The following is a 24,741-nucleotide window of genomic DNA, read 5'->3' on the forward strand; positions in this document are numbered from 1 at the left end:
TCCCTATGCAAAGGGAAGTTTCAGCAGGCTCAATGTTAACAGGAAAATGATTATCACCCCATCCAAAACTGCTGCCTCAGCTGGTTCCATTGACACAACAAACAATAGTCCACTTCCTTTACTCTGCAGCATAACAACTGATCCTTCCTAGCGCTGTGGGATTTTTAAAGAGCATACTACACTTGCAACCACAAGATGGAGCTATAGTGTAGATATGAAAAATGGGCATTTCAAACACCAACTTTTGCTCTTTTCGCAAAATAGACAGGTAATTCATAGGCTATTTAGTTTATTTTTATTGACTTTTTATTTAGACTGAGATTTCATAGGTTTCAAGAACAACTGTAAATTAACTACTTGTACTACAGAACTGCGGTATTGAGCTACTGTAGCCTAAATACTTGACGTGGTAAAGGAAATAAATCGTCTGTTTACATCTTGATATTCATGTGCTTTTATAACTTTTATTTTATTTATTATAAATTATTTGTAGTTATTTTAAGTCATATTTAAGTCGTATTTTTAAGTCATACCAAACTTAGTCTTTTCTTTAAACACTGAATGAATTATAATTTAATTTAATTTATATGGAAATCTGGTCATCTCGAGATTTTTCTATAAAAATCTATTGAAAATACTATTGAAATGTTTCTTATGTAATATGTACAATTATGTATGTTTAATGTATTTTGTACTTGTACTTGTTTTGACACCCTTTAAAATGATAAATAAAAATAAATAAATATTGTATTTAAAATATAAATAATAATACTAAAAAAAATAAGCATTAATCATTGTTAATTAAAATGTCCTGCAGATTAAGTATTTACTTTGTTTTAGGAATTTAACCGGTTAAGTTGCATTCCAGAAAAAAGTCCGTGATTATCGGAGTATCCATCCCGGGTTTTCCTCGCAGCAGGCGATAAAGTCAGGTAACCACTCCTTCACAGCGCTGTACATTCACCGATCCAGTTCCAGTTGCTACAGGTGGTTAGGAAGCCTTTTCCTTGTTTTCCATATACTTTCTATTCACTTTTCGTCTCGACTCACTGCTTTCAAAAAGCATGTTCCCCGTTCCTCCCGAACACCAGCGGCAACGTCCCGGACTGCTTCTGCATCTTTCAAAAAAAATTATGGCGGGACCTTTTATAAACAGACCTTCTTCTCGCGGCAACTTCTGGGACACAACGTTTGGATTTTAAATCGCCTCAACCCTATGTTCATCTCAAATTTAAACAGGGTTTAAAATGCCGTTTCCCGAGAGAACCGTTGAACCTCAGCTGGTGAGCAGGTTGAGAGGGAGTGATGTCTCCGAGAAGAGCTTCGTGACCCCGGACGGTCGTAGAGTTCGCAAACCTGTTTTATTTTCTTCTTTGGAAGAAGTTTGTTGTCGTTCACTCACCAGCATCCTGCATCAGCTCTCCGATCTATCGGGTCATGCCAGTGACATTTTCCTGGGAATTGAGACTCAGGCTGTGTTGATCTCGCAAAGGACATCAAGGATTCAAGTGCGTTTGGAGAGATTACAGCTCACCGCGAGCAAGTTTGATCCCAAAACAATTAAAATACGTAAGTTTTAGAGGCTCAGTCCTGTATTTGTTCTTGGTAACGTTAAGACTTTTGTGAACAAGTCCGTAACAAACATATAGCAGACCACCAGTTAATATACATAAAACCTGATCCATTTCATATACGTTACAGTTTTTAATGATTTTTTAAGCATTTACGCAAAGTATGCTTGTTAATGACTAGATTTATAAAAGTTATAGGCTGTTAGGTGATTCTTGATTCTGAAGAACAAGTGTCCAATAGTGTCATTCCCAATGAATGATAAATGTAGGTTTGAAAGGCTGCACTCGAAATGAACTATGGATTGGGTCTGCAAGACAAAAGGCGAGTGTGAATGTTATGAGACAAGCACATGGCGTTGTGTTGGTGTAATGATTTGAGGTGAAGAGAATGCAGTTTTCCTTAAGGGCCAAAGTCCTGTCAAACGTGATAGATTTGCTTTAACGTACCATCTGCGCCCACCGACACCCCCCAAAGACACCTCACCTTCTTAGGGGTGCATAATATATTAGCAAGGACACATTAAATTGATCAAAGGTGACAGACTAGACAGTAGCAACGTAACAAAAGATTTCTGTTTCAAATGCTGTTCTTTTACATCATCAAATGCATCACCAAATCAGAATAACTTCTAAAGGATCATGTGACACTGAAGACTGGAATAATAATTCAGCTTTGCCATCACAGGAATAAATTACATTTTAAAATATATTAAAGTAGAGAACAGTTATTTTAAATTCTAACAATATTTCACAATATTACTGTTTTTATAATTTAAAATTTTAATAATATTTCACAATATTACTGTTTTTAGTGTATTTTAAAATTTTAATATTTCACATTACTGTTTTTACTCTATATCTGTATTTTAGCCTTGGCGAGCATATGAAAAAACATAAATCTTACCGACTCCAAACTTTTGAACACTAGTGTAAATGCATGAAGTGCAAACTTGGTCATTTTTGTATAAAACTTAAAGGGTTAGTTCACCCAAAAATGTAAATTCTGTCATTTATTACTTACCCTTATGCCGTTCCACACCCATAAGACCTTCGTTAATCTTCGGAACACAAATGAAGATATTTTTGTTGAAATCCGATGGCTCAGTGAGGCCTCCATAGGGAGCAATGACACTTCCTCTCTCAAGATCCATAAAGGTACTAAAAACATGTTTAAATCGGTTCATGTGAGTACAGTGGTTCAATATTAATATTATAAAGTGACGAGAATATTTTTGGAGTGCCAAAAAAAAACAAAATAATGACTTATGCCATCATTTTACGCCATACTTCTTCACAAACGAGGGTCAAATCAATGCTGGATTTGCACGAAAGATTAACATGACGGCACATGCTAGTCGATGAGTTGAATCAGTTCCACAGCAATTACATAAATTTATCCACTAACCATTCAGAAATGTTCAGTTGCATTCTATAAGTTGTAACTTCTTCCTGAGTCTCTCCATCAGTGTCTGACTCCGGTTTGAACAATGTAAGGCTGAACACGGTTACTGACAATTGTCATTTTGGCTGTGTGAGATTCTCCAGCTTTGTTGTTGTTGAGCAACCAAAGCGCAAGCTGTTAAAGCCCCGCCCTCTCCTGGAAAGTGGCTGGGGGCAAATTTGACAAGCTATAATAAATGATCTGTGGGCTATTTTGAGCTGAATCTTCAGACACATTCTGGGGACACAAGAGACTTATATTATATCTTGTGAAAAGGGGCATAATAGGTCCCCTATATAGTTATAGAACAGCTTTTATACAACCAATTTTTTTTTTAACCAGAACCTATAGAGACCATATATTTAAATAGAACTTGACCAGTCAGATATTTTTCTTCTCAACCAATGAAAATGGCTTCAAACGAAGCAATCTGACTGGAACAGAGCATGTTAGCTGAAGTAACACAATTTCCCCCACTCCGAGAGAAACCCCACTCCGAGTGGTCCATGGAGCGAGAGAAAACGCTGACACTACCCACTCTACTTCCACTTTGCACTGCTTGTTACGCACTGATACAAATGAAACTGACACTACCCATTCTACTTCCACTTTGCACTGCTAGTTGTTACACACTGATACAAATGAAACAGACAGTAAAACATGCTCTTATACTAATGTGTACTGTAAACTGGTATGTTACCATCCACTGCCTTCTAATAGGGGTTGTTAACTGACACTACTAATGGCATGAGTCATCTGTGGAGGTGAATAAAGGTTCCCACAGGGAGAGCTCTTCTTTGGATGTCCTGGCCTTCAGAGGATTCCTAATAATGAACAATTCAACAATAGCATGTCACATCAGTCAGACAGACAGGATGCATGACTCACTGTGGTGCTTAGTACTGGAATTGACAAGACGGTCTCATGACAAATCCTAATTATTTTATGAATTGTTTGTGAATTTTTATGAATTCATACAATCTCATTCTTACATTTTTGTACGATCTGTTCACACCCCCTTAGGGTTCGATTTAGGGGTGGACCTCATAGTGATGCTTTATCTACTAATCATACGTTTTCACACAAGTCGGAAAGCATAAATTTATATGATACTGCAAACTAGTACTATACTTAAAAATTCTCTTGGGATCAGGTTGGAATTGATAGCAGTCACTTACTGTAGTGCCATCCTCATTTTGGGTTAAAATGAGAATTTGTATTTTATTGAATATACTGCGTAAATGTAGTTTAATAGAAATTCTGTAGTGTCATACTTCTTGCGAGTTTGAGACAGATGTTTCAGATGAGTAGCAAGTTGTGTTTGAGAATTGGAAATTGCAGACTCTCACCACACCCATGTTCAGGTTGCATGTTTTCTGTGTAAAGGTGAGGTCTTTTATCTTTATAATATGGAATAATATGATCATAGACACTCTTGGTTATCATATACACCCCTGGTATTGGAAAGAGAAAGAGGATGAGCTAATAGTGCTAGAAAGGCTTGTTTACATTCTCTGCACCTCAGTTTGTTTATAATATTTGGTTAAACAGAATTGATTTGTTTTTTGTTCTTTGTGGCTTAATGTCTTGTAGTGGTGCAACGGATCACAAAACTCACGGTTCGGATCATATTATTATGGAGTCATGGATTAATTATTTTTTTGGATCAGCAAAAAAAGAATGAATGAATGAATAAATAAAATAAAATATATACTTTTTTTTAATTTAAGATACATACTTGCAGACAGTAAAAATAAGAATACACAAATTAAAACATGGATAAAATATGGAATCTTGTTTCCGCCATTGAATAAAAAATAAAAAAGGTCTGCGGAAAGTCTTTTTTCCCCCTCAGAATTAGACTTTATAACTCACAATTGAGTTTATATTTCACACGTCTGAGAAAAGATGTCAGAATTGTGAGATATAAACTCTTCAATTGTGTGGGAAAAAAGTCAGAATTGCGAGTTTGTCTCACAATTCTTACATTATTTCTTGCAGCGGTGAGTTTATATCCTGCAATTCTGTCTTTATAACTCGCAATTGCAACTTCATATCATGCAATTTTGAGAAAAAAAGTCAGAATTGTGAGATTAAAAGGTATAATTATCTTTTATTTTTTTTATTCCGTGGCAGAGACAATGGAGCTTCCATAGATAAATTCTATAGAACAGTTGCAAATAAAGTTGGGTCTAACAGTAGTATTCAGACACAGAAATGTAATATTTGACATGCATAGTGTTTACTGTATAAATTAAATATAGATGAATCATTGTTAAAGCTGTTTTGTCGTTTGACAATGACATAGTAGTTGTTTTTAGGCTGCTATCGCATCCGATTTCTTTCTCAACTGTTTGCGTTCACATAACTGACTGTATACGAGAATACTTGTCGAGATGTGTAATTTGAGATAATTTTGTTTGTGTATGTGTCGCGAAACAGAGCTTGATTATGTGTTTGTGTGCCATCTGAAAGGCTCCTCTGTGTGTGTTTTGAGTGTGTGCATAGAAAACTGCATCAAGTTGTGAATCAAGATCTCTTTTGCCTCTTCTTGCATTTGAATAGTTTGAAAACACTTGAGTGTTTTAAATTGACAAGACTTAGAAACACGTGCAAATACAAACTTTCATTATATAATGGTTAAAAGCAATTAATCCATGAATCACATGCGTTCCGAACTGTGGGGCCTGGCTCATACGGATCACGGATTAATTAAGATCCATTGCACTCCTAATGTCTTGCTTATCCTGGTAATGGCTCATTACTAGCGTTTGTCAGTGCTTAACCATACCCAGACACTATTATGTTGGGTTGGTTTGAAATTGTGGTATCAGGAATATGCTATTGTTTTCATATAATCTAAGATGATATAGGCCTGGAACAGCTTAGTGAGCCTTATATATTTAAGTAAAGCATTTGACATTTTAAATGAAGGACATTATGTGTGTGTGTGTGTGTGTGTGTGTGTCTGTGTTTGTTAAAGGTTAAAAGTCACAGTATGTGTTTGTGTATAGCTTAAAGTTGTAGGTCAAGGTCAGCTACTGTTGGCCTTAAAGGGAAACACCTGATGATGAGTCAGGCTGGTCATCATAAGTTCCTTCATTGTTCCAGACTACATTTTAAGTTACTTAACAAAACTTACATGATTTGTGTTTATATGATCTGCATGGAGTTAGTCATTTAGTATCAGGACACAACGCTAAGGATTTTTGTGGTTCAAACACACCATGGTTCAATTTTTTACTTGCCCTGCCACAATTTTCACTTGCCCCACCACAAAAGTAACAAATAAAAAAAATGAAGTAGGCCTAGTTATTGTTTACATTGTTTTTGACCCATGTAACCTTAATAAAAAAGGTTGACAACAAAAACTATTAAAAAAGTTATTCAGTCAAGAGCAGTGAGTGATTCTTTGTCCACAGTAGGGTTGCACGGTGTACCGGTACTACGGTAGTATTGCGATACTAAAGCTTCAAAATACTGGCGATGCCATTGTATTTTTTAAACGGTAGTATCGTCAGTACCGTAAGGAATGTTGTATGTGCGGCAGGTACACTTCAATTGAACATGCGTGCCTGCAAAAACATTACAAGAGACTGCCGTTGACTGTCTGCTGTGCCCTGTGTAGTAAATGCTCTGTAGAATTAGCGCCTTATTGTTTTCTGATGCTTCAGTTAATTTTGCAATGAGATAAAGTTGCACTTGCACGTTGTTATTCGCAGTGCATTTTATCTGGAGAAAGGGTCTGAAATTCACTTAATTAACATCATAAAATCTTTATATAAGAATGAATTCTCACAGTTTTTCCGTTGCTCATTTGGCCACTTCTGGAAAAGATTAAATAGTTTGTTTCTAGAAACATCTTTGCGAACACGATTCAGACAAATGCAATTCCATTCATCAGTAAGTTATAGCGGGTTTGCACTCGGTTCTTATCAATCATATCAATCGTGATTTTATAATTATAAATGTATTATATGTTTTAATATACATACTGCTCTCCAGTCAGGGTTAGATATTTCAAGATAGGCTGGCAAAAATGCTCCTGATAGTTCGTGACACGAGCAAGAGCGCTGTTTTTGTTTCGTTTCTAAATGAATCTGTTTATGAACAAATTGTGTGAGTCACTGACTCACTAATCCATTCATTAAGACAGTCATTTGCTTCGTTCCTGAATGAATCAGCCGTTTTGAACGAATCGGTTGAATGATTCATTGACTTAATCATTAACACTTGCTGCCACATACTGGCGACTTTAGTCTCCCATCTAAACGTAGGTCTATTCTATCATTTTTTACCATCTAAAAGTAGGTCTATTCTATCATTTTTTTCCACCAACATTTTTATTTCTATATTCAAATTTTTATATTTGAAACATTAATATCATAACATTATTTATGCAATTGTAATTGAAGTGTAAATGCATAAATGCTACATCGTAATGTCAGTTCATACAGCTTCTGTGCAGTGCTAAGATGAATTTTGTTTACATTGATTCATTTGAATGGTAATAAAAGCCTGTTATTCATTCTCATTAATGAAGTATTCAGAGAAAAATCTGGTCTGTTTTCATGTTTTTATGAAAGTTTGGTTCATTTTGTATACTGCATGATATCGCGATACTACTTGGTATCGTGATACTTCAGCTGGTATAGTATCGTAAGACATTTTTATGGTATCGTGACAACCCTAGTCCACAGACAGTAGCAGGATTGTTAGGCTGCTGTCACTTTAAGAGCTGCACAGATCCAATATACCAAAATCCCTTTAAGACAAGTCATTTCACTCTTTGAAACGCCTCTCTGGTATTCAAGTGCCGCTCCTATCTCTTTGAATGGGGAAACATCAAATTCTCCAAAACTGTTTGCCAAGCTTTCAAATAAATTTCATATTTGAAATCGCCAATGAAAATCTTAAAAAACAGTATTTTTCCAGGCTGGATCAAGCTAATGCGCATGCGCAGTCCTAAATGCGCGTCTCGTGCCTAATTTCTGAGGATCGTGTCTGACTGTTTCTATAGGAACCGGAGCTTTTAACGGCCGCTGCAGTGACATGATGACTTTACCAATCAGTGATTGGCTCTTGTTTAGAAGGCGGGACTTATTCCGCCATATTGCGCGTTGCACTTTCTCCCATTCAAAACAATACGAGTGACGCATCTTGTTATTCTATAGTCTTTGAATATACTATTACACATGCGTTTTGTTTTCCCAACTGTGTTTACATTCACTTATGTCTTAAACCGATTATGTGTACTAGGATTAAGGCTAGGACAATCCACCTATCTCCCAATTCGATACTATCATGATACTTGGGTGCTGATACATGTATTGTGATTTTTAAGAATTGCGATTTGATAGTGAGATGTGTTGTGATTTTTGTTTGCTTTTTGACCATGGGGAAAAGTTGAATTATACACTTATACATGATGGTGCAGGTCGTATATCCGTTGATGTCTCTCTTTCCACCAGTTTTCACTTTCTTGTGTCCACTAGTAAGCGATATGACTTAATGTAATACTCACCGATACAACACATATCGCCTGTATGCCCTTTTAAATATAGCAAAATACAATACAGTCTTTAAAGGGACAGTCACAGGATCATTGAGCTCAAAGGCACAATGATGAAACCTCATGGATCACCCCTTGCACACTTTTCCAAACTTTTAGTTACCAGCCCAAATTGTCTTAACCACTTAACCATTGAGGGATGCGATTCTGTTAGATTACAAACACATTGTTTTATTACTGTAACACTAGCAGTTTTCAAACACGTACAAACACACATCTTCTGAGCTGGATATTTTTAGTATGTGTCTGTCTCTTCTGCTCCACTCAGGCTTTTTCTAGGTCCACTGCTTGACTTTGTTTTGCATATGATGGTCTAAAAGGGTGGAGTTGATCACACAAACAATAGCGCTCCAGTTCACTATCTACAGTATATCAGTGAGTAAATGATTACACCAGTGTGCTTACAGATCAAGCGATTGCTGTGTTCTCTGATTGTGTCTGTTTACTCTACAAACCTCAGAGGTCTAATTAGGACTCATTTAGCCGTAGCTGTTATCGTTCTTGTCCGATTGTTGTCAGTGTGTGTGTGTGTTTATAAAAACAGCAAAAGTTTATTTTCTGTGAGCGTTTTTGTTAATCAAGATTATCACGGCTTAGGGTTCATGAATCTTTGTTTTTCTCATAGTCAGGGATATCTTTTTTTTATTATTATTATTTTTTATTTATTTTATTTTTTTGTACTTCTCTTTCTTTAATTTGCCCTTTTTGTTTGGTGTTTTGTATGCATGGACTCAGAAGGGATTTCTGGGTCCAAGTCCAACCCAAATCCAAAGCCAGACCCAGGGAAAATCATAACCTTTAACCTCTGGAGCACTCAGCATGGGAAAAGAGCAGAATCATTCTTTCGTTCCGTGACCACCACCAGACCTCAGCCCCTGATATATGCAACAACGGCTGGTTTTTCGGTGTATCTACAGCCTACTCACTTAAATATACAGCCTCAAATGCACATCAGCCATTGGGCCAAACTATTCCCAAAAGCCTGTTCAGTTGACCACCAAATGTACTGATTCCTATTATACTGCATTATACATTATTTTCCCATGATGCTTTAGTCTCTCTCATCTGCATGATCCTTTAAACATTTTCTAAAAGTAATGGTGGGAATAACTAGAAGTCAGACTCTATTTTTCAGCAATATTTATGTTAGGTTTTGAGCCAAATATTTTTGAAGGTTTATCATGACCGTATTTTAGGGATGGGTGATATATCAGTATCATATCGGGTATTGGGTAGAGATGCACCAATATATCAGTCGCTGATATTTAACGGCCAATTTTTGATCAATTCTAAGCCATCGGCATATAGGCTATAGCATGACAAAATAAAAATCTAAATAATATCAAAATAAAATCTGTACAAAATATAGCAGTGCTTGACAATAAGGACTGTTGAGGGCCAGCGTGAATTGTCACTGTCCCGATCAGGCCAGTGCTACATTGTCACAAAAGTTTATCATTTGTACATGTTTTTAAGTCTTACCTATTTAAATATTCAAGTACAAGAAGACGTGAAAGAGAATTCAATTTTGTACTTGTGCGCTGTGAGATTTTTTTTTATTGTGTGCACACATTAGAGGTTTAATGGTTCAAATTACTCATGGTTCGTTTTTTATCATGGTTTTAGGGTCACGGTTTTGGTACGGTTCGGTATATGCTATGTTTAGGGAAAAAAGGCTACTGTCAAATTAAAAATAAAGATAATAAGAACAAATAGCTAATCGAACTACAACAACAGCAAAAAATATACACAATAGAGGAAAAAATACAAATAAAATAAAGTGTACTTTTCAGGTTTTTCAGGTATCTTAACAGTAGTTTTCAGGTACAGAAATTAAAGTAATCAAACACTGCATATAATCTTCACTGTATAAATTAAATAGATCTTAAAATAATCTTTATTAAAGTTACAAAAGCTATAGCAGTGAGTGATTTCCTTGAGTCTTTTGCTGTTTGATTATCATTTAAAACACAGACAGCAGGAATATTAGGCTGCTGTGACTTTAACCCTCTGGAGTCTGAGGCTGATTTGGGGCTTGGAGAAGTTTTGACATGCCCTGACATTTGTGCTTTTTTTCAGTTGTTCATAAACATATAAATGACAAAAGTGTCATTACACTGTATTCAGCACAAACTAGGCTACAATAATATGTGAGGAACATGTATGTACATGTTTGTATTTTTCAAGGAATAATGTTTATGCGTGGTTATTGAAAAAACAAAAAACTTAAGTCACTGAAATAAGACTTTTGAGTGTTCACAAGACTTTTGGGTATTGGAGGTTGTAGACTAGAGTTTTTGCTTCAGAATTATGTAAAAATTATGCTGCCTACTCCTTCATATAAAACAATATATTGATTTAGTTTTTGTAAGACACTTTTTGTCAAGAAACACAGTATGCTTGGAGGCGTGAATCTGCATGAATAATGGGCCATTTACACCTGAGAAGACAAAAGAATCACATAATAATGACCTGAAATGACTTGCATATTAATGAGGCCTTTCAGTCAGGTAGGCTGTGAAAAAAACCCTCTGTAATAATGTCTCAGCTCATCATAAACAGCAATACTGTGAAATATTATTACAATTTAAAATAATGGTATTCTATTATATTCTTTAAAATATAATGTATTTCTGTGATGCAAAGTGTCTGAACAATTATGTTACCTCTATGGCATTTCATATAGGCTTTTAGCTTAAAAGCATGCACATTTGGAGAAATATTGATGGATTCTTATATATTTATGTCAATTTTCTATACTGAGAAGTAATATTTATTGTCATCACTATGAGTGCTGGATACTGTGTTTTCAATTCATACTTGCAGCCGGAGGGCGCTCTCTGTACACCTTTAGGCCACAAATTCATATAAAGAAGAAAAGGAACTAGGAACTAACGGCATGTCTTCTAGAGATCGCTAACCATTGCTTTAACATCCAAATAAACACTTTTCAAGACAATAAATACACGATTGAGACGATGAATGCATGTATTGCCTCTGAATTTGCGTCTGAATAGCGCTGGCTCCGTGGGCGTGGCCGCATTAGCAGGTAATGAGCTGAATCACAGACTTCTGACATGGCTCTCTTTTCATACAGATTACATAAACACAGAATGTTTGTTTTCGATTTGACTTGCACGATTTAAAACCTGACATTTCAACGTTTCTTTAGACGTAAGTGCTAGTAGTTTAAGACTGCTCATATTAGAGCATACGACACTTGCATTGAACAAAGTTTAGGGGAAGCCATAATGCGTATCCATTAATAATTTAACAGCCGCTAAATACAGTCTTTAGCCATCTCAAAATGAATATCCATTTATATTAGGGCTGGGCGATATATCGCATGCGATTGTCGCGCATTTCGTCAGTAAAGCTGTTTCCCTGATTACCGCGAAATCGCCATCACCTGCTTTCAAATGGACAAGCTACGCAATATCGCGTTCATTATCGAAGGCGATTCATCTACGGTGACAATCGCATGCGATATATCGCCCAGCCCTAATTTATATCCATATTCATACTGTATAATGTTGTGGTGTCTAAAATCACTTGCACCATTGAAACAAAGCTTTTAATTTTTAACTAAATAATATTGAATTTAAATACCGGCCAGCTAATTATGGACATAACATGAAGATAATTATATCGATATTGGAAAATTTTTTTATATCAGTGCGTCTCTATATCTTTTTTTTGTTTTTTTTTGCTGGAGATTTAGGAAACAGAAAGCACAGTACAGTAGTCAGACAATGAACTTGAACCTGCAAAGCTTCATGTCCATTTAAATGTTTTAGTTGCATTTCTTCCTTTGCTCATCCCTCTGAAACAGGAAATCTACCCGTATAAGTGCTGGGATTTTAAGCCTGCAAAAACCATGAGGATTAAAGCTAGATAACATCAGGCCTGGACATGTGAAAGCATGATTTCTCTTTCTGCTTGTAAATGGGACATTTTTCCCAGTGTGATTCCCCCTCACATGTGTTTGAGTGGTCTTGGGAAAGTGCATGATAGTATTTGCAGCACTGTTGAAACATCTACATGTTTTTTTTGTTTGATGCCTCTCTGACAACCATAGAGCATATCCTTCCACATTACTTTATTAGTTAATCTCCACTCAACACTCCAAAAATGTATCTCTGTTCAGGCACAGCTAGTAAGGCATGTCCAGAGGGCAAGGGCTCACTTTAAATGACTACTCAGAATTCCACATGGATTTTTTGGGATTTGAGATGATTTTGCATGTCCTTTTTACACATTTGGTGCTCATTGTGCAAATTTATGAAAGCCTGACAATAAGATGCTGAGGTAGTTTCAGAATAAAAGGTTAATTGTGGGAGTGAGTGACTGATTCAGTCAATCTTTTATGAAGAAGGAACTTGTGAGATGGATATATGAATGTTTTTTTGTGTTAACCATATGCAAAGATTTTGAGATCAATCTCAAAAGAGGGACATTATTGATTCAAAGTTGCATGTAATTGTTTTGCTCTGAATTATTAAGGTTCTCTTAAGGTGCTTACTGTTTTGGTGACTGTGGAAATACTATATTTCCCCTTAGTTAGATGCAGTCACGTTCACCGCTTTGGACATCTGGAGGTTAAGTAAGATGGATTAAAGACAGAAGGAAGATTTGAAATCACACACACATGGAGGAGCGGAGCTACATGAACTGAATACTGTAAGTTGAGTAAGGCGGATGAAAGATGTGGTTATGTAACAGGTTTCGATGGACTGACGGACTGTCAGTCTTTAATCTTCGATGTTCTGCCAGGTGGATGATGATCCCTGGTAGTGAGGCTAGTCAGTGGTCTGCCTGTTTAAACACTAAGTGGATCCCAACAACGCAACTCATGACATCTATGTACCTTTTCTAAGTACTGTCATCCAGCATCTCAGAAATGTCTTTGGTCTGCGTTCCTGTGTGAAATTGAAACACAGAATCTGTTGGACAGATTGCTTTCTGTCTCTGCTTTTCAACGCCCTTTATTCATACAATCGTTCTGCAGATGGAAGCTTTCATGATGTCCTTGCCTTTCATATATTGGCTGGTCCATGTGTGTGTGTTCATTCAGTGTTTTGTTTTTGAGTCCTTGATGTTCCTCTTGATCCTGCTCTGTCAGATCTCACTAGCCTCTGTGACCTGATCCATCTCATCTGGCCTCGGCTGACCTCATGTCCTCTTATGAAGCCTTTATTAGGCCGGTGATGTATTGTATGCCAAGTTTATGGAGTTTATTTCCCATCCTAAAGCCAGCTGGATTACTGGTGGCATTACAGTGCTATGAGGACCTTCTGCTCTTGTAGACTTTGAAAAATATGCCGTTTTGTAGTTTAAGTCCTTGGTTACGGGGATTTATGGGCACTATGGGATTCCAAATGCATGATGAAGCCATGTGCTTTTTATCTCCAAACTACATTTGATTGTAATTTTGTGAATAGGACCATAGCTTCATGGCTCATACAACTTTGATTGTCCAGTTTGTGTCAGTGGCCTCTTCAGATGGGATCTGAAACTACGTGTGTTTGCTTTGTGCTTTCACCGGCCCACGTGCCCAAGTTCTGTCTGTAGGCTCGGGTTTGTTTTTCCATCAGAGAAGCCCTGGGGCAGGGCAGAGGGGCTGCTGTGTCCTGTAACACGCTCATGATGATGGCGATGATAGCGATGAAAGCTGTGTTGTCCTTGTTTTCAGGCCTAATCCAATAGCCATTGTGTTTTCAGAGCTATCTCACTGCATAATACAACGGATCAAACAACCCATGTGCTTGCGCACACATATTTTGGCGTGTGCCCGCACATTCATTAATATGGGGGCCCAGGGATGGTAAACAAATGGAAAGATCTCACTTTTGGATGTGAGACAAATTTTTCTCATTATAGGTCAATTGTATGATAAAGAATGATTGGACAGTTGAAGAAGTGTGATGTAACAATGTAACTCAAATGATGAGGCATTTAAAGAGTGTAAACATGGCTTTATGAGTTGCTGGCTGTAGGTATTATGCTCAGTCATCCTGTGACGTACTTTAGAAAAAGCAGATGGACAACTTGGAGATAAATATTGAGTATTGTGTAAACAACTTCTTAACTATATGGCAATCAGATTTTTAAAACAACCTGAGGGGAAATACTAAGGCAAAGTTGCATAACTATACCTCTGATGTTTGTGGTTTTATGAACTGTGAGAATCTTTTCCCAATGAAATTATCTCATCATAGTCAACTGTAGAGATTTTGGGGATCTTTTTCCCATGCAGTGATATTAATCAATCTTAATAGTGTCCATTCACTGACACGTCTTAAAGGATACATTGCACTAAACCAAGCATTTGTGACAGAGAGTTAGAATGAGGGTTGAATGAATGATTATTTTTTTAATGTTACTAATGCCCAGTTCAGACTACACAGAAGCGCCTTCCTACATGCTTTGAAACATTCCGAAATGAAAGAGAGACAATGGTATCGTTCCCGCTAGGTGGAATTTTACAATGGAGGAAATGTTTGTGGAGCTATGGCAACAATACTCCTGCGTTTATGATGTTTCCTCGAGGGACTACTGTGACAGAGTGCAAAAAGGGAAATAAAACATTTGTCTCTTTGGAGGAAGTCCAAATATCCATGCAATCCAGATATGTGTCCACATTTGTGATTTTCTGATGACAAGGCAGAGCAAAACATGCTGCTAGCCATTGTTTGTTTACGCTCAAGGCACCTTCTGTCAGTCGATAGTCCGCCTTCTCGATGATGGCATGATGAATGATCTGGTAGCATTATGTAGTCTGACATGTTTCTTATCCTCTTTTAGGAGATTTTAGGAGTCAAAATCGTATAATCTGACATAGTAACTATCATAACCGACAAAAATATTGTGTAGTCTGAACCCAGCATAACATTATAATTGAACCTCAAAGAGCATTAAAACAATAAAAAATTCATGTCATGAGTCATGACCCCTTTTAAATGGGTGATTTCTAGGCTGAAAAGGTAAAGGAAATTTTGTATATATATATTTTAATGCTTCTTTTTTAATTTCTCTAAAATGCTTTTTTATTATTCTTGTCTAATCACAACTGACTAGAAAGGTCATTAGAATTTACTGGTCAAAAGCTTTGGGAAGTCTAAAAAACCCTGATTTTCTGCTGATCAGACACTGTCATGATTGGTCACCGTGATTTTGCCAAGTAAGACATGTTCCTGCATCAACATATTTTGTTAATCCTGGACCAACATTCTTGTCCAAAAATTTTGTCCTAACCCTATCCCTACCCCTAAACCTACCCATAAATTATCCCCAAAATCAGAGGGAAATAATATGTGAATAACACTGATGTAAAAGCACCTAACCCTGGTTGTGAGTCTAAAGTTTACGTAAACTGTAAACTTGTCACTCAAATCTGATTAATTGTTTGGAATGTTGATCCAGAAACATGTTGTACTTGGTGAAATCACTTTCACCGTCATGATCAGCCTTTCAGATTTCTGGACGTTAATCTGCTTCAAGTTACTCATTACAGGCCAAATAAGACAAAGAATGAAATGTAATTCACCCAGAAACACAGCAACCAGTTCCCAGAAAACAATAAATAATTGATAAGAAAAGCAATAAAACCAGTGATAAATATGAATCAGTGCAACATACATGCATAAAAAAAATGTGCCTTAGTTTTATTTTATGAAACAATTATTTTATTGCAAGTGTCAAAGACATTGTAGTCCAGGTTGCATTTATCTTGTTCACGTGTTCATGAAACAGACTCCATATCTTGATTCTCTTCCCCTCTTGGAAACTTATTTATTAGTCAGTTCTGCTGCTGCAGTGACAGAAGCTTTCCACATCAGTCTTAATCATGTCAGAATGAGGCCTGTTGGGCTGTTTTTGGATTAGACTAAAAAAAACACCCTCCCTTTTGTTTGAGGTCAAAGGTGCTCTTCTCAGAGGTACAGCCCGTTTGAAAGGACTGATCATTAGTGTTCCTCCCAGACGGGAGAGCCTCTCCCATGGGCTGTTAGCTGGAGGAATAAGTTCAGGACTGAAAGTGCTTTGGCTTGGTATGGGTGGTGTTTGTGTTAGTTCAATGTTCTGTAGTGTTTCCACCTCTGTGAATGTTGTTTGGACATGAACCTCAAAGTGGCCACATGAGAAATGATGTTGGGCATGGCACGGTACACCCAGGCACCACATAAACACAAACTTTACTCAGAATATGCACAAATGGTGCACTGGAGACTTGAATAACGCAGTACAGTTATTTTCTGTAGAGCAGGTGTCTGCAATATTTTTGACACGAGGTGCTATTTATTTTCTTGCTAATCATAGGATCATATCAATTTTTTTTATACATTACTGTTCAAAGTCGGTAAAGAGTTGTTAGGATTTTTGACTGATTTTCTCTCTTATATTCACAGAGGCTGCAGTTTTTAAGCAAAAACTAAACAAACAAAAAAACCAGTAAAAACAAAAATATTGTGAAATATAATTTTTTTTTTTTAAATCCTGTGATGACAGCTTATCAGCAGCCATTATTCCAGTCTTCAGTGTCACATGATCCTTCAGAAATCATTCTAACATGCTGACTTGGCACTCAAGAAAGAGTTCTTATTATTATCAAAGTTTAAAATGGTTATGTTACTTAATATTTTGTGGAAATCATGATACTTTTAAAAGATACCCAGAATCTTTTAAGAAGAGCATTTATTTAAAATAAAGATTTTGTAACATTATAAATGTCTTTACTTAGCCTGGATGCCAGCCGAACTTAGCCCCGCCCACAACATTTTTAGGTCGGGAAGTTCGGTCTGGACTCGATCCGTAGAGGAGTAATTATGCCCGAACAGAAACTGTTCGGACCAATCACATTTGTCAGGGCGATGATTGACAGATTATCACCAGAAACGTAATCAGCCACGTCATCAAAGAGCGCTTGGGTTGAATTAGTTTACAACAATGATGGCTGTTGTTGAAGAACTGAGATGTGTAGATTCCGCCATCGCGTCCGTTATAGAAGATATCGACAGCGCATTAATTGGCAAGTACTCCGTGTATACTTAAATTCTTTTTACAACACCGGCAAAGATTGTTTATGCTCATCTTCTACTAGTTCCAGCATGTGTGCAGTTGAGTTCTATTGACAACTATGCGTCGCTCAACATACATCACTTACTCTGTAGCTCTGATTGGTTGAAGGTCTATCCAATTGAGGTCTTTCCTGGATCGGTTGAAATACGCCCCCATAATCAAAGCCCAATGGAGCAGTATCAGACTCTTATTCTGACTAGAATTGAGTATGACCTCGTCAGGCTAGTCTTTACTGTCACTTTTGAACAATTTCATGCATCCTTTGCTGAATATATCTATTCTTTAAAAAAAAATTACTGACCTTAAACTGTTTACTGTGTGACTCACTGAAGAAATACTAGGCCTGTAGTTGTTACGTTCTGTTACATTATGCTATTTCTGTGATCCAGGATTACAGAGAAAAGACCTAAAAGAAGACCTATTTAAAATATTTGTAACAAATTATAACAATTGAGTCATATTTTGCAATAATTTGAGTGCCAAATTCACTGTGAAAACCTTACATAGCTTAAACACAAATATTAATTACAATAATAGTAATACATTTTAATTACAGAGTTCTTTTCAGGGTACTCAGAGACCCCTTACAAGAGAAAATTGGGTGATATCTTTATTTTGATGGGACAAGTTTTTTTAATTGTTTAGTACTGATTACAGAATATTTGTAATAAAAGGATTAGTTCACTTTAAAATGAAAATTACCCCAAGCTTTACTCACCCTCAAGCCGTCCTAGGTGTATATGAATTTCTTCTTTCTGATGAACACAGTCGCAGTTATATTAATAAATATCCTGACATATCCAAGCTTTATTATGTCAGTGAACGGGAGGGACCGAAGGTGTATGGAGTGTAAGCAAGAGGCGTTACACTTACTTCGTAAGTTGAATATGGAAGGCCTTCTGTTGGAAGCTAGATATTTTACTTAATTATTTGTTAAATATGGATATTTTTCTTACATAAACGCATCGCTTCACTACAGATGGCCTTTATTAACCCCCCGGAGCTGTGTGGAGTACGTTTATGATGGATGGATGCACTTTCTTGAGCTTCATACTCATTGGTCCTGTCCACTGCCAATATAAACCTTGGACGCATCAGGATATTTATTAATATAACTCAGATTGTGTTCATCAGAAAGAAGAAAGTCATATACATCTAATGGCTCAAGGGTGAGTAAAGTTTGGGGGTAATTTTCATTTGACCAATCCTTTAATATCAGCTTGACTCTATTTGCCATCTCAAATGAAGTGTTTCACTGGGCCCGTCACAATGCATTCTGGCATGTCTTTATTTGTTGTGATGTTGCCACCTCATTTTGAATGAGGGATTATATATGTTGGCATAATTTTGCTGCCGTTTTTTTGCTGTGCCCTTTCATTGGAAGCATTTATGACATCTAAGATAAATATGGAGTCTAGGCAGAAAGCTCACTAGGGTTTGAAACTCTCTCAGTCTCCTTTTGCGTGGGTAAGTGATGCTCTTCAGCAGGTGAGCTTGGCTTGTCTCACTAAACATAAAGCTCATTGTGTCTGAGCGTCTGTGTGCTGAAGTTATAGCTCGTGGGCTGCTGTCGTCGCTCAGTAAAAATAAACATAGATTTTCCAGCCCCATCTGTCACTCTGTCTCTCCCTCCAACCCCTCTCTCCTTTCCTCACTCACTCCTCCAATTCCTTGTCACTTCTAAAGCTCTTCTCCCCCTCTCGCTCCTTCTCTCGTGTCCCCTCTGAACTCTCTTATTAGACTTCATTTTCTCCTTCACTCTTCACATGACTTGGATTACATAGTTTGAGGGTGTGTGTGTGTTCATATGTCTGTGCGTGTGGCGTGTAGCCGAGCCAGGGCCTCACGCCCCACTGTGACCAAGCTCTACAAAGGAAATGCCACACAGACCCCGGGACGTTTTATTCACCGTGAAATGCTCTTACAACAGTAGTGCTTTCCAAATACGCAAAGGAACCAGTTTACCAGGGAGCAGTTCAACAGTTCAAATTCATCTCTGAAATGATTTTTCCCATGTGAGAAGTAATCTCAGGAACATTTAGTGATCTGAAAATGTTTTAATGTATTGAAAATGTTAACCTTAAAATTCTGTCATTTTCTCACACTCATGTCGTACCAAACCTGTATGACTTTCTTTATTCTGCAGAACATAAAAGATATTTTTTCTTTTAGTTAACTGGATGATCCAGTCAGTTTATTGGTCTCAGGAAACGGATGAGTTTTATTCATGAACAAATCTTTCATACCGTTTTTGTGAAGTAAATTGAAAAGATTGTTGTTGAAAGGATCTGGCTCAAAAGAACTATTCATTCATAAAGAATGACCAATTGATTCTTTAAGATGATTCACAGGTACTTTGCTCAGGAACTCTCATGTACACCCCAAAGAGGCAACAGCTTAAAGGTGCCATCGAATGAAAAATTGAATTTACCTTGGCATAGTTGAATAACAAGAGTTCAGTACATGGAAATGACATACAGTGAGTCTCAAACACCATTGTTTCCTCCTTCTTATATAAATCTCATTTGTTTAAAAGACCTCAGAAGAACAGGCGAATCTCAACATAACACCGACTGTTATGTAACAGTATATTTTTTGCATATATTTGCATATGCCAGCCCATGTTCAAGGCATTAGACAAGGGCAGCCAGTATTAACATCTGGAGCTGTGCACAGCTGAATCATCAGACTAGGTAAGCAAGCAAGGACAATAGCGAAAAATGGCAGATGGAGCAATAATAACTGACATGATCCATCATGATATTTTTAGTGATATTTGTAAATTGTCTTTCTAAATGTTTCGTTAGCATGTTGCTAATGTACTGTTAAATGTGGTTAAAGTTACCATCGTTTCTTACTGTATTCACGGAGACAAGAGAGCCGTCGCTATTTTCATTTTTAAACACTTGCAGTCTGTATAATGCATAAACACAACTTCATTCTTTATAAATCTCTCCAACAGTGTGTAATGTTAGCTTTAGCCACGGAGCACTATCAAACTCGTTCAGAATCAAATGTAAACATCCAAATAAATACCATACTTACACGATTAGACATGTTGCATGACGAACACTTTGTAAAGATACATTTTGAGGGTTATATTAGCTGTGTGAACTTTTGTTTATGCTGTTTAAGGCAGTCGCGAGCTCGGGGGGCGGGGAACACGAGAATTAAAGGGGCCGCGCAGCCTGAATTGGCGCATTTATAATGATGCCCCAAAATAGGCAGTTAAAAAAATTAATATAAAAAAATCTATGGGGTATTTTGAGCTGAAACTCGGCACCTTTAAATTTTTGACTGTTTTTCACTTAAAACTATTGTAAGACTTCTGAAAACTTGTAATGTGGTGAAAGAGTCATATGGACTACTTTTTTGTCATTTCGAAGCTTGAGGGCTTCAATGTTCATTCAACTTTTTCTTTTTTTTATTTTATTTTGTGATCCATAGAAGAAAGTAAGTCATATGGGTTTTGAAAAAATGAAGGTGAGTAAATTATGACAGAATTTTTGGGTTAACTATTACTTTAAAAAGTGACAATGTGCTGTTGACACTTGAACAAGTTGTCTGGAAGCAAATGGAGGAAGCTTCATGCAGTGTGTAGGCCTTTTGTGGAGTGTGTATGTGTTTGTTAGTGTGTTAAAAGTTATTCATTTCTCATCTCTTTTTGAGTCCCACTGTGAAACAACACAATAGTCACAGCGTCCTACACATATGCTCACTTTAAGAGAAGATCAGTTTCATATTTAAAGCACAACACAAGGTGAACATCACCAAACAACAGGGAAAAGCAGTGTAATTTCACTCTTTCTTTTTTAAACATTCATATATACACTGAATACACACACTAGTCGTTCTCCCACAACCTGCTGACATATATGCTCACCATAAAAGTCACTTTTTAACAGGAGGATGTTATTCAGGAAGAACTGGCAGTGTGGAAAAGCTTCACCACACAGGCAATAAAATTAGATTAAAACACCTTTTCACACACTCTCAGCTACAGAACCCCAGCGACACACCTCGACCCCCCTGAACAAACATGCTTTGTGTTGAAAAGTGTGCGTGTGTGGTCAGATGTGTTTTAGATTTATGCCTGTTCAGCATATTTGCACTGACCATTGCTGGAGAGCTTGCACTTTTCTTCCAGACATGGTTTAGTCCTGTGGGATGAGAAAGAGCTAAAAATACAGAAGTATGTTTTCTCTGTTATACTCGCTCTCCTGTTTGTTTTTGTATGAGACTGTGTGTGTGTGTGTGTGTGTGTGTGTGTGTGTGCGCGTGTGCGTGTGCTTGTGTTTTTGTGATTTATGAGGACACAAATTTATATAATGACATGGGTATTACACTGGTATTACGACATAAACATGAAATATGAGGACATTTCATGAGTCCTCATATTTAAAATAGCTTTAAAAACATACTAAACAATGTTTTATTAAAAATGTAAAAATGTTCTCTGTGATGGGTAGTTTTAGGGGTAGGGGTAGTGTAGGGGGATAGAATGTATAGTTTGTACAGTATAAAAACCATTACGCTTATGGAATGTCCTCACTTTGATAGCAAAACAAACCTCTCTCTCTGTATGTGTGTGTGTGTGTGTGTTGCCTTTAGGTCAGTATGTCTGCAGTGCAGCAGCTGTGTGTGCATTGTCAAGAAGGGGACAGGAATTTGGGGATGAGATAAATATGTAATTTATTTTCAACAGCAAACAAAAATGACTTAAGCACTATAGGTGGGTTATATGAGCAGAAATGTTTGTTCCAATATTTCTAAAAATGTATTATATATATGATTAGTCTTCACTAGACTTGATGTGATTTGACCAATAGCTCAGTTCTGCATTTGATGTGAACAGTATTCATAAATATGTTCAGCTCCAGGGCAAATCTCAAACTGATCCATCTTCATCTGACTCCCCAAACATAGAGGGGTTTGTTTCTATTCGCACACTGACTGAAAAGATGATGTTTGATGCTGTTTGAGATAGATTACCAGACAGCAGAAGAATGCACTGATACACTCCTCAGTGCTTCAGTAGACAGAACAGACCTCGTCCGTCCTCATAAAACACTGCTTTCTCTGTAGCAAAACATCTCATCCTGCAGAGAGTCGGACCTCTGACACTCGCACGATCATGGAAAATCCCTCGCAAACTCGCTTCCTCTGCGGATGAGCACTGATACTTTATGAAACATAACTGGGACACAAAGAATCGTGTTGCTTTCCTTTGTGATTCGTTTCTCTGGCCTCAGGTCGAGAGATATGTGATGTGTTGGTGATAGTTGGCTGATCATATCAAGGTTTGATAACTGTCTAGCCCGCAAATTACGTGTAACACTTCTGCTTCGCGTTGGGTGGTTCTTTGCCTCCATGTTGTGTATTAAAATTGTGGAATGCATAACTAGTCATAGATTATTCCTTATAGTACATACTTTATATTATATTATTTTATTTTTTTAATAAAGAAAACTGTTAGCATGTTTTATGAGTTGACCGAGGTTGCCGACTTTTTATTTACTACCTATGAAACCATGGTTTGCAAATATGACTTTATGATTGGTATAAAAGCGGAGTTTTACAAGTTTCTTTGGTGTTTTGAATGGCCCTCAGAGCTTTAGGTCTCTATGTAGGCGTGTTGTGGTGCATGGGTCACATCAGCGGTCTCACATGTGTTAAAACCAGATGAAGCAGGAATAAAGCTTTTCTTTCTTTGGGGTGTGCGGGATGGTTTGAATCCTCCACAGATCTGTGTGATGGATTTATGTGTGAAGATAAAGTAGGTTTGCATTTACCAGCCATAAAATATACTAAACATTTCTGTTCAACGAGCCTTTTTTTCACATCGGAGGACCTTGAGTGTGTGTTTGTGTATTTGTCCCAGATCACCATGTGACCTACATCAATCAGCATAAAACTGTAACTCAACTCTCTGTCTGTTTGTACATTCTGAGTTAGTGTTACACATGGTGCAGCTGATAGTATCGCTGGGCAATATATTGCATATTTACAATATATTTTGGAAGATTTTTGTAGCAATAATGTAAATGTAAGCAATATTTATAAACGGGGCGTAAAATTAACACTCGCCAAGTGCCAAATATAAGTAAAAATAGCATTGGTGTCGGCGCCGATGGCCTCATGGGCAGCGTGCCGACATGTAGCGCCAATGCACTTCGGGCGACCCGAGTTCGAGTCCCGGCTCGTGGTCCTTTCCCGATCCCGTCCGCTCTCTCTTTCCCACTTCGCTTCCCACTTCTTTCCTGTCTAATCACTGTCCTATCATAATAAAGGCAAAAATGCAAAAAATAAATCTTAAAAAAAAAAAAATAGCATTGATGAGTATATGAAACATGTCAATCGCGAGTTAGCCTGTAACATTTTTATGAATTCTAACAATGCAATGTTGTGAGAACATGAACATAAACAAATGTGAAATATGCTCTGGACAGTTGACAGGTCAGCGCCGCATCATCACAAGATTTTAAGCCTTTGGAATTTAAATATTCAAGTGCAAGTAAATATTCAAATATGCAAAAGGGAACTTCGTTCGTTACTCGCGCACTGTGTAAAGTTTTGTGCATGCACATCTGAAGCATGCACCCAGAAAGCTGCGTCTCACAGCACGCTAGGGCTGTAGTCAACCAAAGAAATGCTTAGTCGACCAAAGTCCTGTCCTGCGCAACGATCAGTCGACTAAAAAAAAAAAAAAAAAAAAAAAAAAAAAAGACGCAATGTCTTTTTTGATTGAACATTTATTAAACAATTATAATAGAGCATTTATAAAACAACAACGAAAAACATCAATAATACATAAAACTATAATAATAATACAATTCTTTGAAAATTAGGTTATTTTTTAAACTGCAAAGTGAGGAGTTCTGTCCTAGGTCTATAGTGACCGTCACAATCGTGCACCTGACCACACCACACGCTACAAAAAATATAACTGCTAAAACTGCCAAATAATGAAAAATCCTAACAAAAGCTCTCGATTATACAGGCTGTATATTCTTCTTTACTTTCAAAGCTATGGGTTAACTTTTGTCCAACCGATCTAGGCGTTTTAAAACAAACACAAACAA

General features: G+C 37.0%; 1 protein-coding gene across 3 annotated transcripts in view; it reads left to right on the forward strand.

The window, feature by feature from the left end:
* The first annotated feature begins 880 nt into the window (after positions 1-880).
* nhsl1b (NHS-like 1b) overlaps positions 881-24,741 on the forward strand; it is a 115,151-nt gene continuing 91,290 nt past the window's right edge. For 2 of the 3 annotated variants that reach the window (XM_048206829.1, XM_048206833.1), the window contains exon 1: positions 881-1,569. In XM_048206829.1, coding sequence (XP_048062786.1) covers positions 1,248-1,569 — 322 coding nt within the window. In that variant the 5' untranslated portion in view covers positions 881-1,247. The remainder of the gene's footprint in view (positions 1,570-24,741) is intronic. The other variant, XM_048206830.1, reaches the window with a different exon arrangement.

Source organism: Megalobrama amblycephala, linkage group LG11 (genome assembly GCF_018812025.1).
Source record: "Megalobrama amblycephala isolate DHTTF-2021 linkage group LG11, ASM1881202v1, whole genome shotgun sequence".
NCBI lineage: Eukaryota > Metazoa > Chordata > Actinopteri > Cypriniformes > Xenocyprididae > Megalobrama > Megalobrama amblycephala.